This window comes from Sander lucioperca, chromosome 2 (genome assembly GCF_008315115.2).
Source record: "Sander lucioperca isolate FBNREF2018 chromosome 2, SLUC_FBN_1.2, whole genome shotgun sequence".
Lineage (NCBI taxonomy): Eukaryota > Metazoa > Chordata > Actinopteri > Perciformes > Percidae > Sander > Sander lucioperca.
In genome coordinates, this window is record NC_050174.1 from 47,153,527 (window position 1) to 47,170,373 (window position 16,847).

General features: G+C 41.3%; 1 protein-coding gene and 1 long non-coding RNA gene across 4 annotated transcripts in view; one reads left to right on the plus strand and one right to left on the minus strand.

Annotated features, from left to right (window-relative positions):
- c5 (complement component 5) overlaps positions 1-9,719 on the plus strand; it is a 42,241-nt gene extending 32,522 nt beyond the window's left edge. For all 3 annotated transcript variants that reach the window (XM_031302141.2, XM_031302142.2, XM_035998903.1), the window contains exons 35-42: positions 403-505; positions 1,739-1,813; positions 2,028-2,133; positions 3,074-3,157; positions 3,351-3,440; positions 8,269-8,361; positions 9,083-9,221; positions 9,323-9,719. In XM_031302141.2, the coding sequence (XP_031158001.1) occupies positions 403-505; positions 1,739-1,813; positions 2,028-2,133; positions 3,074-3,157; positions 3,351-3,440; positions 8,269-8,361; positions 9,083-9,221; positions 9,323-9,458 (826 nt within the window). In that variant the 3' untranslated portion in view covers positions 9,459-9,719. The remainder of the gene's footprint in view (positions 1-402; positions 506-1,738; positions 1,814-2,027; positions 2,134-3,073; positions 3,158-3,350; positions 3,441-8,268; positions 8,362-9,082; positions 9,222-9,322) is intronic.
- A 5,426-nt stretch (positions 9,720-15,145) lies between these two features.
- On the minus strand, positions 15,146-16,544 carry LOC116051652. Its single transcript, XR_004105397.2, has 3 exons — positions 16,459-16,544; positions 15,582-15,774; positions 15,146-15,419 (listed from the first exon to the last, which is right to left on the minus strand). It is a non-coding gene; the product is annotated as an uncharacterized LOC116051652 (long non-coding RNA).
- Positions 16,545-16,847: the final 303 nt, after the last annotated feature.

Genomic DNA, 16,847 nt, shown 5'->3' on the forward strand with positions numbered 1-16,847 from the left:
TTGTCATTTTATCTTGACGCCGTTTCAGATCTGCCCTTTTTTATGAAATGTGAAACTTGTTTATGTCAGTCTCACTTTTACCTCAAAGTCCTGACATCACTGGGACGTTTCAGTAACACTGAATGTGTGCCATTAACATAAAGACTGCAGCAGAAGATTACATACACAGATAGAGAGATTTATGCACGTCTTGTTTCACCCTCTACAGTACATTTAGCACTTATCATTTCTTATGCAATAAGGAAGATTATGGCATTAGTTTGTGGTTAATTAACATCAAAATAATTCTCTCCAAATTCTTCTTATGTCAGATCAGTCTTTAAATGATTACAAAAACTGAAAATAGTCATCTGACCATCAGTGTGATTGAGTTTAAATTATGTGTGTGTGTGTGTGTTACAGGTATAAACCTCCTCCTAACGAGGTGGTCACAGAGTCCAGTCTGACGGTGATGAAGATCCAGCTGCCAACAGGTGTGGATGGTTACCTGGAGGACCTAAAACAGGTGAACTTTTCTTAGTTCAGGTCTGTTTAGGTTTGACCTGAGAATCAGAGCACTCATCTCACGATACTCTGTCAGTATAAGGACAGACCAGAGTGAAAATTCAATCAGAATTCTGTGTGTGTAAAAGAGTTTCCTGTTTATTGGTGTAAACGTAGTTATGTTCATAAAAGCAGGAACAGACTAAGTGAAAAAATTACCCTGTTTACACTTGATTTTAAAATGCGTTTCAGGGATCCGAACACAAGTGAAGAGCAGAGACACTTCCCCATTCACACCTATGTCTGTCATGCGTCTCCAGCCCCAGAAGTTCACATGCACAGTTATTAGGTCCACACCGTCGCCAGTCACGTTAGCGTTTGTGCTGGTACAGCTGGAGATAACGCTGTCAGCTGAATTTAAAGGTCCCATGGCATGAAAATTTCACTTTATGAGGTTTTTTTAACATTAATATGCGTTCCCCCAGCCTGCCTATGGTCCCCCAGTGGCTAGAAATGGCGATAGTTGTAAACCGAGCCCTGGGTATCCTGCTCTGCCTTTGAGAAAGTGAAAGCTCAGATTGGCCAATCTGGAATCTTGCTCATTATGATGTCATAAGGAGCAAGGTTACCTCCCCTTTCTCTGCTTTGCCCGCCCAGAGAATTTGGCCCACCCATGAGAGAGAGACATCATGGCTTGCAAACGAACAAAGTGGCAGTTGGTCAAGGCCACAACCCCCCCCCCCCTCCTCCTCAATAGCTACAGACACAAAAATGGCACATACTAAGTAAAGCTCATTGTGGGACTGGCTCTAGTGGCTGTAATTCTGCACCAAGGCTGAATTTCAGGGAAGAGACTTCGGATACAGTATTAGGGGACCACTAAGGTCTATATAAAAGCATCCAAAGAGCACTATGTCATGGGACCTTTAACACATCTCCTTCTATCTGGCAAACCGTTGCACGGTCCCGCAACACTTCGTCCAAATCGTTGTAAAATGGGGAAGCTATAGAGTGTTGGCATGCTGTCCCCAAAATAACCTGCATTGATGACATATTTTCCATTTTCCATGTCGGGGACACATTGGCATTTACTGTAAACTACAAAAGACGTGGTCAAATATGTCCCAGATCACTTCGGCAAGTGGTTTGACTGATCGGATCACAATGAGTTTTGGTGGTCCTTTACACTTGTATCTCATTCATGTTTTATTTATTGAAGTCTTTTTTCAGGTTTAACTAAACTGTTGTTTTGCAGTTCAGGGACACAGAGGAGCCGCTCATCTCCCATTATGAACTCCAAGGAAACACTGTGATCATTCAGATAGACTCTGTGAGTAACAGAAACACCAGGAAGAACAACAAACCTAAACAAAAGCACAAAAAACACCAGATTCTAAACAATTGCAATAGAATACCTCCAACCAAAAATTCAGATTGAGAGATTGTTCTAATCTAAAATCTATATTTGTTTTCCTTTTATTACCGTGCTGTTTGGTTTCATTTATCGCTCTTTGTGTTATGATGACTTCCTGTCTGGTTGCTAGGTTCCCTCGGAGAATTTCCTTTGCGTTGGTTTTCGCATCAGGACCGGGTTCAGGGTGGGCGGGGTCAGTGAGTCCCTGTTTAGCGTCTCTGAGCCTCAGGACAAAGGTGAGAGTCAGGACCTGATGTGTATCCTGAGATATGTAGTCTTTATCAAGTCTGTGTCCAGATTTGGATTTTTGTTTTTGTGAAAATGATTAGATATTAAGTCAAAATTACAATTGTAAGTAAATACTGTGACTTCCCAAGTGATTATATTGAGCTACTTAGTCAAACATTTTACTGTTTGTTTTTTTAATTATTTTTTGGGCTTTTCCGACTTTAATCGATTGGACAGCTAGGTGAGAAAGGGGGGGAAGACATGCAGGAAATCGTCACAGGTCGGAGTCAATTCCTGGACCTCTGCGTTGAGGCATAAGCCTCTCAGTATATGTGCGCCTGCTCTACCCACTGACCCAACCCGGCCACAAACATTTTACTGTTTTTGACTTCTCATGTCATACAGTAATTATGGCCATAGCGTGTATAAAACAGATTATGACCCAGTAAGTCAAACATTTTAATAATTTTGAGATTATACATTGCCAAATCAAGATTCTGACTTAAAAGTCAGAACTGTAAATTTCTAAAACCAGATTAGGACGGACAGATTTCTGAGAGACTAAATTAAAAAAAAGAGACTTACTGAATCAAAAGTACGAGATAGTAATCTATCTCTATTTTGACTACATTTGAGTGTTTTAATTTTTGTCATTCTTCGCATTGCTTTTTGTTTGTTTTCCTGGCAGAAAAAAGCTTCCACACAGAGTCGTCGAGCACGACAGATCCAGAATGTGTTTAGCCAAGCTTAGCACAAAGTCCATAAGCAGGGTAAAACTGTTAGCCTAGCTCTAACAAAAGAACAATAACTCCAAGTCTGTCTTATTGACAAGAAATGATATCCATCTGAAACATGTTACTCTGGAGTAGACAGACAACAGGAGGATTTTATTTAAATGTTGGCTTGTTCCTTTAAATTTTTTAAAATGATACATCTTTTCTCCTGCAGGCAGTGAATGCACCACACGTTTCTCTTACCAGCAGCAGAAGCTGCAGCGCCTCTGTGTGGATGAACAGTGTCAGTGTATGACAGGTAACGTCTGCCTTTTCATTGGCTGAGATCATCTGTCACTCAAATCACTGATGTCAAATGATGTTTTACTATTGTTTTGTTGTTGTTTGTTACAAGTTTTTCATCAAGCATTGTTTTTGTGTACTTCGTATGTTGTATATGCATTGTTGAATATGCTTTTAGTTGTAACTTTACATTATATGTGGTTGTTTAGCTGCGTGCGCTGCCTACAGAGGAAACATTGATGTGACGCTGACAACAGAAAAACGGATCAAAGAGACCTGCGAGCCGCATATCAAATATGGTGAGAATGAGGAGAATACATAAAGTGAATATTTATTCCCATTTACTGGATGGAGGCTTTATACAGTACATTTTATATGTTTCGAGTAATATCCTCAAAGAAGTCAAAAAAAACAAAGTGACACCTTACAGAAAGAGAAAAGCTTGTTTGAAAATATGCATAAGTGCGTTCCTGTCATACATTTGTCATTTAGGAACATATTTATATTTGTCATATAAGACACACTTTTGGTGGCGCTGCACAGCACACCGGGCTCTAGTGATGCAGACTAGGGTTAGGGGTTAGGGTTCGAAAAAACTCAGGATCAGCTCAACTCTGGATACGTGACGAAAGTTCGGGAGACTTCGATGACTTACACAGAAGCATTTCATGAATCTAGAGCGAGGAGAACTAGGATTAAGCAATACAATTTCAACCACAGTGTAGTGCCATTCTGATTCTAAGGCACTCTGCATTTCCAAGAGGCATTTAAACACAGATGCTCACCTAAATCTTGTTGTTTTGCAAGTTCAGCCTATCTCTTTTTGTGGTGTGGGCACCCTATCCTGTTTCTCAGAACACAACATTCCCTTATCATGCAGCTGCCTAGACTTCCTCAATCTATAGAGACACACATAAATTCATACTTGAACATAGGACAGGTTTAGTGATTAAGAATGGCCAAATAGATCTTTTTCGACCACTGACCTGTGACCTACTGTAGAAGGGATCTGATGTCACCTAAGTTTTCCCCTTGTCTCATCTTAACAATGACCTGGTGTTTCTGGAAATTCCACCACAGGTGTGGGTACAGAGATCATTTTAACATTCTACATTGCTGTGCTGGAGAGCATCATTAGATATGGTATGGCATCGTGGTATGGTACCCTCACAGTCCAGTTTAAATTGACAACATGGTGCAAACAGCAATGAAAGTGATAGGGAAGAAAGAACACCCATCCCTTCACACGATCTATTCTGAAAGACCAGTCACACATCCTGTTTTCTGAATACAAACTATTACCTTCACGTAGACGTTACAGAGCCAGCAAATGTCAAAGCAACCGATTCAAACTTTTTTATTCGCCCAACGTCTATAACACTTCTCTGAAGGTTTTAATATATACTTTCTAATACCAACTGATAGCCCTCTGCAAGCCAGGGCATATCTCAACATGTTGGGAAAAGGGGGCGTGGCCTGAACGAACACTCGCTGTCCATGCTCTGTCCATGCTCACAGCACTTGAGCCTTTTGCACAGCTGCCCCATAATTTACAGTGTGAATTATCTCCCGGAAAGGCTCAACTATCCCCAGGAGCTGTCGTCGAGGCATCCTCTGGGATGGCCGGCAACTCAATGAGCTTGGCCACTGGTCTGGTGTAGGTCCTCTCATCCACCTGCACCTCAGCAGTCCTCACTTTACCATCGATATTCCTAATGGTCTTCGTGACTCGTCCCACGGGCCACAGTGCACGTCGTAACCTTTGGTCGATTACCATCACCACCATACCAACAGTGAGATTCTCTGTGTCCACCCATTTCTGTCTTACCTGCAGGAAAGGTAAGTAGTTCCGTATGAAATGGGTCGAGAACTGGTCAGCTAACACCTGACTGTGCCGCCACCTTCTCCGACTGAGAATCTCAGATTCATGGTACACCACTTGAGGAAGTGAAGAGTCTGGCCGCCCCATGAGGAGGTAGTTGGGAGTTACGGGATCCACATCGGCTACATCTGTCGACACATAGCCCAGTGGCTTGGAGTTGAGGATTCCCTCTACCTCAATCAGAACTGTCAGCAAGACTTCTTCGGTAACTGTCTGTGCTCCCAGAGTAACGTAGAGTGCAGCCTTAATGGATCTTACCTCCCGCTCCCAGGCTCCACCAAAGTGAGGTGCATTTGGTGGGTTGAACTGGAAACGCATCTGGTGCTTGGCCATCTTGGTCTGCAGCTCTTCGCACATGGCCTCAAAACTTGCTTTGAGCTCGTGCTCCCCTCCGCGGAAGTTGGTCCCACAGTCAGTAAGAAGCTCGAAGGGAGTTCCCCGTCTAGCCACGAACCTTCTGAGTGACATAAGGAACGAGTCGGTATCCATGTTGGACAGCACATCTAGGTGGATGCACCTGGTGGTCATACACTTAAAAACTATTCCCCATCTCTTTTCCGTACCCCGACCTCGCTTGACCTGGAACGGGCCAAAGCAATCTACTCCTGTTGAATAAAATGGAGGCTTCAGGAGGCGGAGACGACAAGGGGGCAGATCTGCCATCTTAGGAATAGCAGGCTTTGCTCTCCATTTCTGGCACTTTCTGGAGTTCCTCATAGCCTTCACCTCTGAGAGATTTCAGCATCCCAACAAGCGACTGCAGTCTGATGGAAAACTCGTTGAGAGCCCTATCATCTCGGATAGGGGGTAGGTGTTCCATGTCCTCTATCTCTTTCAGCACAAACTGATATGGACGTCCACAGCGTTCATCCAGTGCTTTTAGAGCTTCAGAATAGGGCATACTAGACTGCATGAGCTAGCACAAGGCGATGTGCATGTGGCACCTTGACATGCTTCAACAGGGTGGCATACTTGCAATGCTCGGACTGAGAAGGATGAAGGAGTGTGCTAAGTGAAAGGCGAAGCTCCACATATTGAGCTCTATCCTCTTTAGTAAAGTCAGGAAATGTTGGGCCTTCTATATTGGTGGGTGCATGCTGATACCCGGTGGGTGGATAATGGATCAGCATGGCTGGGTTCCCTTGGTAGAGGGGTTGGGGTAAATAAGCAGGCTGATGTACTGACTGGTGCACAGGTAGAGGCACGGATAAAGGCTGGGGTGCTGTCTGGTGCACGAGTAGAGGCACGGATAAAGGCTGGGGTGCTGTCTGGTGTACGGGTAGAGGCATCATCTGATCTGGAGCTGGATTAACATGTGGGTTTCCTAACGAAGGCTCCCTACCTTTCTCGTGTTGGCTGCCGGCTGCGGCTGCATTGGGCTTCCAATTACCTGATATGAGGTAGGACAAGAGTGAGCTATGTGATGAGGCATATCTTAGCAAGCCTACTGGCTGCTGTAGACCCTGGGGTGACTCATTGGGATGACTGGGCTGAAGATGAGCGGCTGTATCATGTTCAGTCTCCTGCCTGATAGTCTGAATGCCATAGTGTGGATTGAGAGTGTGCTGAGGGGGTTGAGTGACTCGGCTGAGAGGTGGAGGAAGTGTCAGTTGTTCTAGCTGGTGGGTTAGTTCTGCAGCTACGCTTGGGTGATCCTCAGTTTGGTGGGGGTGAGTAGCACAGACTGGAGAAGGCTGTGGTTCACCTCCTCTGTCTGGGTAGAGTCGTACTGGGGTCTGATGGCGTGATGACCTCCTTGACCCCTGAGCTGAGGGCCGGGGGAATGGTGCTGCAGGACAAGCTCCAAAAGCTGTGTTTGTTTCTTGGCCGTTTCACTCTGTTGCCGTGCTGTCTCCAAAGCCTGATGAACAATGGCATCATTTGCATTCTGCATTAGCGGAATTGAGGATGTGCTTCTAGCAGGACTGAGTAGCTCTCTCTCCTCTTCGTGCCTGTGCATCTGCGCTAAGCTATGTTGGCCGACTAAATAATCCTCCAGATATCTTGGGCGTTGCGTATGGCGTTTGGGGTGCACAGGTGAAACAGGGAGGCTGATTCCTTCTTTACTGGTTGCCATATCGTTGACTCTATCGGGCTCGAAGGACCATAAATTGTAATGGGGACTCTTACTGGTTATGGAATTAGTCACCGATATGGAGTGTCTAGTCAGGACACGGAAGGCAGGGATATTCTTTGAAGGTTTTAATATATACTTTCTAATACAGATGCACAGGCACTATATCTTGTGCACTTTACAGTGTAGGTGTGGTTCTAACATCAATGTTAACTAACATAAACACAATTGAGGCTAATAACTCCCTAGTTACTTAAATATACAGTGCTCAACATGTCCTGAAAACGGAAACTACAATAAGAATGCCATAAAGCTATACAATGGAGATAAAGGCTGTCACTTACTGTAAACTCGATAATAAATTGCTAATATTAACACTTATCTATATAATACAATATAATTGTAACTTACTTGTGGTCACTGACGCACACCAACTGAAACTTAACTGATAAACTGAAACTCAACTGACAGCCCTCTGCAAGCCAGGGCATGTCTCAACATGTTGGGAAAAGGGGGCGTGGCCTGAACGAACACTCGCTGTCCATGCTCTGTCCATGCACACAGCACTTGAGCCTTTTGCACATACGGCGCTATCCATTTTGGCTAGCAAACTTTGTTCGCAAATGTTTTCTTGTGTGTTGTGCGATTCAGTGTGAAAATGAATGGAAACACCTTAAAATGTCTCAAATCTCTTTAATATACCAATTTGACCTCAAAACAGCAAGTGACTTCATTGCACACAGGTTTTTATTCGTTTCAAAACCGAAACACACTTTCACTGGCTTTATTCGCATGAATGTTTTTAGCAAATTCAGTTGACAAGTGGATGGAAACATAGCTACTGTTGCATTTTGTTTCAGCTATTATGTTGAATGGTTTTATGGGTTTTATGAATTCCTTTTCTCATTTTTATAATGCCTATGTATTTTTTTTTTTTTTTTTAATAGGACGTGCAATATTTTACATATCTTTCGTTGTAGGTAATGTATTACTGTGTCTTGGTGTACCACTGTTCTGACTTGTGGCTACTTATTGTTTTAAGTTGATTGCAGCTTTGTGTAGCTCTATTGCCCAAGCTAAATTTCCCCTTGGGGACAAGGTAGGCCTATATGTTATCTTACACGCACAAAATAACAAGACATTTTTCATTGTCCTGTTTGTCTCCCTGCAGCCTATAAAGTGACGGTGAAGTCTGCAGCAGCAGAAGGAGACTTTATGACCTACACAGCCACCGTAGTTGAAGTCCTGAAGAACACAGATAAAGGTGGAATAACATAACATATAATCATCCTGTCAGTGTGATGCTTTCAGACAGGAACCAAACTCATCTGAGGTCTGAGTGCATTTCCTTGATTTTTTTCATCTTAAATTCACTTTTTAAGGGTATTTGCATATAACTGCTAACCCAAATTTGTTTCATATGAAAATATTCAGAACAAACTCGGCTCATGTCTAGTGAGGCCCAAATTAGTTCTAGAGCTATGTGTAAAGAGATAATGTGGCTAAAGCACAAAAGTTGAAGTTCACTTTTTGAAATTCTTTAAATATCTTGTAAAAACAAACCATTACTCATGTGGACAAACTGTTTTGGTGTGACGCGAGTCCACCGATTATACACAGAGAGGCAGATGATGAGTGTCACATGCTCTCTTCCCTTTCTCTTAATTCGCCGCTTGAGTGACGTATGATCTCGCAAAATAAAAAGGACACAAGATTCTGCGAATTCAGAGATTCTGCCAATACCGGCAATATCCAAACCACATTTCTGCGCTGTATTACTGCTGAAATATTAATAGAGACATTGAAAAAACTATTCCATGGACGCACCATGCGTTCATCCACATCAGGAGGTTAAACATGAAAATATCAGTTTCTCATGCCTCACCCTGATTGGCCAGAAATGAAGATGTCACATCATGTCATACTGTTACCTGAAAACCCTTCACATTATGTCACGTCTCCTCTCGTTGTCTCATCTCTTGTAGAGTTTGAAGCGGTGAGTTCCGGTACAGAGGTGGAGCTGGTAAAAAAGGTCACCTGCAGTGGTGTTGATATCCAGAACAACAAGCAGTACCTGGTGATGGGAACCAGCGGGTCAGAGGTCACGCTCAGCAATGGCTTCAAGTCAGTGTCTCTCTACCACTCTCTCACCTGCCGTTCTACTTCTTTTTCTTCTTCCTCTCCCAGTTGGATGTGACTCTGACCTGGTATGTTTTCCCTTGAAGGTATCGTTTTCCTCTGGACTCGGAGGCGCTGGTGGAGCTCGTGCCGACAGACTGTAGATCTCCCGAGTGTTTGGACTACAGTTCCCATCTGGAAAACTTTGCTCTGGAACTGCAGTTAGAAAGCTGTCCTAACTAATTATAACTAAGCAGACCAGATTTTCACTGCACTTTTTAATTTAATAATGAGGGACGTTTACACAGAGCTGTGAACATAAAGATGAAGAAGAAATTGTTTCTACTCAGAGTGTTGTTAGCTCAAAGAGTTTTGTTAGCTCACAGTTTAAATGGAAATGGATATTATTTCTTATTTTCCAAATTGTGTCATAATTTCATAAAATGTCAATAAAAGTTAAATAAATTCAGTGTGTGTAACTGATACATTACACTGGGAACACTGGGTCATTATATCCTGCTTGTGGCTCCACAATGATCCCAGTGTTTCCGGCAGCACTTTCCAGTTTAGGCGGGCCAGCCTTAACAACACGCGCCTGCCGCCTTAATTAAGTCTTCAAAAAAAAATTTAAATATCTACCGTGTTACTCTGTCCTGTTTGAGAGGCTGTAATGTACAAGTCACAAGTCGCATCAACCCAGTCACAGGAAAACAAGGTAACGGCGAGTTGTCAAGATACCAACAATCACAACAGAAAGAGCATTTGCTGGTGAGTGTAACTGTCGTTTATTCACATTTAAAGGGATAAATCGCCATTTCACCTTCGCGTGCGCGTCGGCGTTTGTCAACAAATGTGCGGGCAGCTGGGGCGTGCCCGGGCATAGACGGGATGAGTGGACTTACCGGAGCGTTGGCATATGGCAGGCAGAGAGCATTTATATATGTATCTCTGCCCTGTTCTTCACATCAGTGAGGCTTTCTTCTCTTGTTTCAACGAAGTGAATACATGACGAAGTGACTGGTATGGAAAGCCAACAAGGTCAAATACACGTGAATTCTAACACCTTAACAACACGTTGACAACACGTAGACAACGCATTGACAACACGTCAATTTTTCACGCGTTGTTAACGTGTTGTCTACGTGTTGTCAACGTGTTGTCTACATGTTGTCAACGTGTTGTCTACGTGTTAACGACACGTTAATGACGCGTTAATTTCACGTGATTTTGAGCCCTTTGGCCACTTGTCCAGTTTGAACGGGTAAGAGTCATAAGTTCCCATTGGCTCCTGAGCAGTTGGGTTAAACCATTTCTGTAAGCCTGGGGGGGGGTTTCCACGCACTATTTAACATTATAAGGAACCTCTTATTTCTTTGCCATTTTCTTCCTTTATTGTGTAGCTTATACACTAAAACATTTGGTTTGCTGTTTTATAACTTTATTAGTTATTACTAACATTAGTTATTACATTATAAATTATTTTTATCAGGATAAAATTGCCTCATTTAGCTCCACTATAGTGGGCATTCTAGTTTTAACACCATTCATCAAACTTTATTTTAATTAAAAAAAACATTAACTTTTTTTAGGGAAATAGTTACTGCAATGGTATTCACTCACTACTATAATGAATAGGGCTGTCAATCGATTAAAAAAATGTATCTAATTAATTACATACTCTGTAATTAATTAATCGAAATTAATCGCATACATAATTAACGGTGCCTGAACCGATACTTTTTAAGAAAGTAAAAAAAGAAAAGAAAAAAAAAAGGGTACTAAACAACAGTCGGTGACATTAAAGAATGGCTTGTTTATTGCTAAGGCAACATGGTCAAAATTAAATGATTTAATAATAATGTATAACAATAACAATAACTTATTTCACTAGTAAATTGCTGTTGAACGACAAAAACAACCACCAGGAGGGAAAAGGAATTTTTATAGAAAATATTTACAATAACAGGGTACCCCCAGGATCCTCCAACTTAAATTCAAGGCTTTTTAATACCATTTCATATTTAATTCAATGCCAACTTCGGACCCATTCCGACAGAAGTATGAGGGGAAAATGTAAAATCTGTATACATTTTTCAACCCTAGAAAATAAGTAAGCTACTTGAATTAAATAAAACATTTTATTTAAATTATCAGTCATATTTAATACAATTTATTGGATTATAATATAATATCCAATAAAATAAGATATATTACACTGCATAATGAGCACTTTTACTTTTGGTACTTTAAGTATATTTTGATAATACTTTTGTACTTTAACTTAAGGGAGATGTTGAATACAGGACTTGTAACTGACAAGTAATTTGTAACTCTACAACACAGTTTTTTTCTACTTTTACTGCAATACATAATCTGAGTAAGTCTTCCACCTCTGTAAATCACCAACAACAGTCGTGCATGAAAACCTGCAGCAATGTTTAACACTGAACACACAGCTCAGTTCAGCGTTTACTTGCAGCTCTGCTACAGTAGCAGATAACCGTTAACGTTACCTGCCGGTCACATTGTCTCTAAACAGTCCGCTCACACTGAAGTCCTGCACGGATCAACTGATGTTAGAGTCCGACGGCTGCTCGCTCTGTTTGTTATAAGACGTACACCGAGCAGATTAATGCGCTCACAGACCCAATCTTTGAAGTTGTTACCGCTCGGTGTTTGGCTAGCTAATAAGCCGTTAGCCTGTTAGCTTGAGCTTTGTCTGAAGGCGCCGAGCGGCCAGCCAGGCTCCGAAAACACCGACACATTCCGCACATCCTCCGCTCAGTTTAACCGCTATCCCCCCGGTACCGGTCAGAGAGGCGTGTTTACTTTGTGTCTCAGTCCTCCGGTGCGTCTCTCAGTTCTCAGGCTCCGGTCAGTTTTTAATTAGCCTACATTAATAACAGTTAATTTTGTTACGGTATGAACTTAATCCTAGGAAAGGAAAAAAATATAAGACCTTTGTAATGAAATCCAAGACTTTGTATAACAAATTCAAGGCTTTTAAGGCCTTAATTTGAGATTATCAAAATTAAGACTTTTTCAATGCTTTTAAGACCCCGCGGGTACCCTGAATAACTTCAAATGCACCACGAGGCTGTAGTTTACCAGTTTCATTGAACTGTCTGTGTTGTTTTTCCGATGGCTAAAACACAGTCAAACTTTACACCGTTTAGTGTTGTCAGCATTTTAACTGTTTTTAATCCAGCTACTAGCTAGCGGTAGGCTAACGTTAGCTGCTGTCGAGTATAGTGTTAACTAGCTAGCGGTAGGCTAACGTTAGCTGCTGTCGAGTATAGTGTTAACTAGCGTCACGTGCAGCGGTGTTTGTGTTGCCTGTATCGTCTGTTTCAGAGCATCAGAGAGAAGCGCAGACATATCAGTGGCACCAGATTTCGGTAGCCAGGGTTGGCAGGAAGAAGATTTTTACAAGTAAATGTTCCAATCAATGATCCAGGCAGCACATTCTTATATATAAGGGTGGAATGGTACATGTATTCGTATTGAACCGAAACGGTACGGGCGTCTCGGTTCGGTACATGAATTTACACGGAGAATACACAGTATAAAAATAAATAAAACTTGCGTGCAAATTAATTAATGTAATGTGGAACTACTGTTACATACGCGTTTCTTAGGGACACCTAATCTATAGCCCCACCATAGCTCTGAAGCTCCCAAGCTCCGCCTACCAGTAGGGGTGGGAATCATAGATATTGTCGGTACACGATCCGTTCTGCCTGCACGATCCGTTCTGCACATGCGCAAGATAATACTGTTTTACGTATCCATACGACCTGCACGATCTGTTCCACGCTAGCCTATGGCTAGCCTCCACCGGGAAGCTAACGTTAGTTTAGCTAACAGCTAATTCGGCTAACCGCTAGCTGACAGCTAGATTCAGTCTAAAATAACGTTAACTCAAACGTAATGGGAAAAGCAGGCTACAACTAAATTAAGACTTCACAGTAATAACAATAAAGACAAGTATTGAGTGATTGTATTTTAAATGAGCACAAGTAAAGTAGAACTGAAGTAACAGCTGTTATATATGTTAGGTGTTTGTTATATATGTCAACGTTTATTTTCAAGTTTTATTTTGAGGGTCTTTTAAAGTTATTACATGCTGTCTCAGCTAGCAGTTAGCCGAATTAGCTGTTAGCTAAACTAACGTTAGCTTGGCTGTCGACCGGAAGCGTGGAACAGATCGTGCAGTGTCGTAAATCCTCGTACAACCGCGCATGCGCGAACATTTTGCGCATGTGCAGAACGGATCGTGCAGGCAGAACGGATCGTGTACCGACAGATATATATAAAGGCTAGATGTCTCGTCCGCGCTGCTGGCCAATGGAGGTCGACGTCCGCACCTGGCGGCCATCTTGCCACAGTCAGCTCGCTCACTCGTAACATTGTGTTTTAATGGTGCATGTACTTTTTAAATAACCATAACTTGCTCAATTTTCTACCGATTTTCAAACGGTTTGGTTTGTTATAAACGTCAGAGATGTAGTTATGACACTGCATACTTATGAATAATTATAATCATGGATTTCCATATGAAAATAACATTAAACAGAAAATATAGGTGCAATGAATATACACAAGCACAAGGTATTTATGTTAAATCAATATATAGGCTACTAAAACTCATATATATATATATATATATATATATATATATATATATATATATATATATATATATATACACACACTTTTATAATATGTATATTACTAATATATACTTTTATAATATGTATATTACTAATATAATACAATAATTTGAGTTATTACATGTTTATTTTAAACAAGTTTAAACTATTATAAAAGTGACATTTATTTGCAATAAAAAATAAGTACAAGATTTCCCTTTACAAATATACATAAAGAAATGCTGCATGTTGAAATACCCACCCTGTAGAGAGAACTACACTACTGTGGAGGTATACACATGGAGGATAGAGATAAAAAATTCAAAAAATTCAATTCAATTCATTCAATTTTATTTGTATAGCGCCAATTCATAAAAAAAGTTATCTCAGGACACTTTTCAAATAGAGCAGGTCTAGACCGAACTCCTTATAACATTATTTACAGAGACTCAACAGTACCACCATGAGCAAGACTTTGGAGACAAGGGCAAGGAAAAACTGTCTGTTAAGAGGCAGAAACCTAGGACAGACCATTCGGCTCTAGGTGGGCAGTCGTCTGACTCGACCAGTTGGGGTGAGAGAGAGAGAGAGACAGCGAGAGAGAGAGAGAGAGACAGACAGGTGCACAGCAGCAACAGTATTGGCAATGGCAGTCAAGCAGGACCATGGCAGGAGGCTCCACTAGGATCCATGAGAACCTGCAAGACGAGAAAGCACAAGAACTCCGGGGAAGAAGTGAAGTTAGTAACATGCATTAATGGGACATGAATGAGTGCAGAAAGAGAGAGAGAGAGAGAGAGAGAGAGAGAGGAAGAGACAGTGCACCATTGGAAATCCCCCGATAGTCTAGGCCTATAGCAGCATAACTAAGGGATGGTTCAGGACTCACCTGATCCAGCCCTAACTATAAGCTTTATCAAAGAGGAACGTCTTAAGCCTACTCTCAAATGTGGAGAGGGTGTCTCCCTCCCAAACCACAACTGGAAGCTGGTTCCACAGGAGAGGAGCTTGGTAAGTGAAGAGACTATAGGAACCACAAGTAGCCATGCATTCAGAGAACGTAGTGTTCTAAAGAGGTAATAGGGTACTATGAGCTCTTTAAGATATGAAGGGGCCTGACCATGAAGAGCTTTATAGGTGAGGAGGAGGATTTTATACAGACAGCAGCTCTGCTTGCTGGTCCCAACTCTGGGTTGGCTCTTTTGATTGAAAAGGTTGCCTACCCCTGGGTGTAGTTTCAATGTTCACACATGTTTATTCATTCAAGTGTATGAGTGACAGAGCAAGTGAGATAGCCAGTAGTTCTCAAACTTTTTACACAGAGTACCACCTCAAATAATATTGGGCTCTTAGACTACTAACACCATCATAGACCTTTCTGGGTACCACCAAGATAAAGGATTTAATATAATAAGCCATATGATGCTCTCATTTGTTTGATATTCCACATGCAAATACTCACAACATCAGGTTGAGGTGCATCCTGAGACAAGTCCGTTGGCAGGTTGTTTTCCGCTCTTCTAGAGGTGGTTGTGCTTCTTGTTGCTACCAGCTAAAATAAACGTAAGTAAAGAAGTTTTGAGTGTCTAAAATGTGCTGTAATAAACAACACATTATATAACTTGCAGTAACAAAAACTAAAGTGACATTTAATCACATATTGATATATCAATCTTATACACCTTGACTTATTGTTGGTCAATGATACACATACACTTTGAAGATGAGCTGGAAAGTTGTAAATGGTTGGCACAACACCATCTTTAAGCCGGACATTCTGCCCCGTTCTGTCAAAGTCCTCACTCCTGAAGTGCTCACTGCAGAGCAGTGTCCTGTCAGAGACAACAAAACCGTCCCTTCTTAGAGCAAGTTCCCACTGCCTCCTCATCTTTCCGGTTTTGGGAAACCTTAAAAACGTGAGAAACGTACCCAGATATATAAATTATTGTCAACATTTCCAACCCTTTTTTCCTTCTTTCAACATTATCGGTAAGGACAAAAATACACACCTAAATTATCATATGTTTGGGGTAATTGTATGTATGCATGTATGTACTTTAGAATAAGACAACCACACTAAACTAGTTATAAAAAGGTGTCCAAAAGAAACATTCAGCGATTGTGTAAACAAACTTCTAAAAAGCCTTGGGTCAACAACAATCTTGTAATACTATTATGTCATAGCTATGCTAAACTGTAACGTTAGCTGCTACTAGGTCTCACTCAAAGCTTCTTGTTATTAGCCAGCTAGGCTAATAACTACAACCACACTCACAGCTTCTTGTTATTAGCCAGCTAATAACTACAACCACATCCACAAAGACTGTAATTTAGACAAAAGATTAGTCATCATAAAATCGTTATTGGTGTCAGTAAAACAGCTCGATTGTGGTCTCAGCCTTGATAACTTGCGCAAGTAGTAGTGATACACAACTATGCTGCACGATTAAGTTTTTCGAAAAGAAAAGCTGCAATTTCAACATGTTCAGAATTATAGCCACGTTAATAACGTTTGTAAGAAACCAAACCGTTTGTAAATCCGTCAAGATTTCAGCGAGATAAGAGTATTTGTGTTCGTGCAGATCACTCACCTTACATCAGGTACCACAGAGCCCGCAAGAAAGCTTGACTGTGACAAGATGGCTGCCGGTGATGACGTTAGAGACTCCACCGTAAGACATCTAGCCTTTATATATATCTATGGTGGGAATCACCAGAGGCCTCGCGATATTATATCATCACGATACTTATGTCACGATACGATATTATTGCGATTTTAAACATATTGCAATATTCTGCGATATATTGCAATTTATTACCTTTTTTCCAACTTCAAATTTTTCCCAAATTCAAATGATGTCCCCAAAAGGAAACTTTGTCAACATCTGTTTTATCTAAAAAGATAAATTTCTCTGTTTGTTCATCTCACTTCAATTTTATTGCTGCAAAATGGGATTGTCAAGCAGACAAACTGACCAAC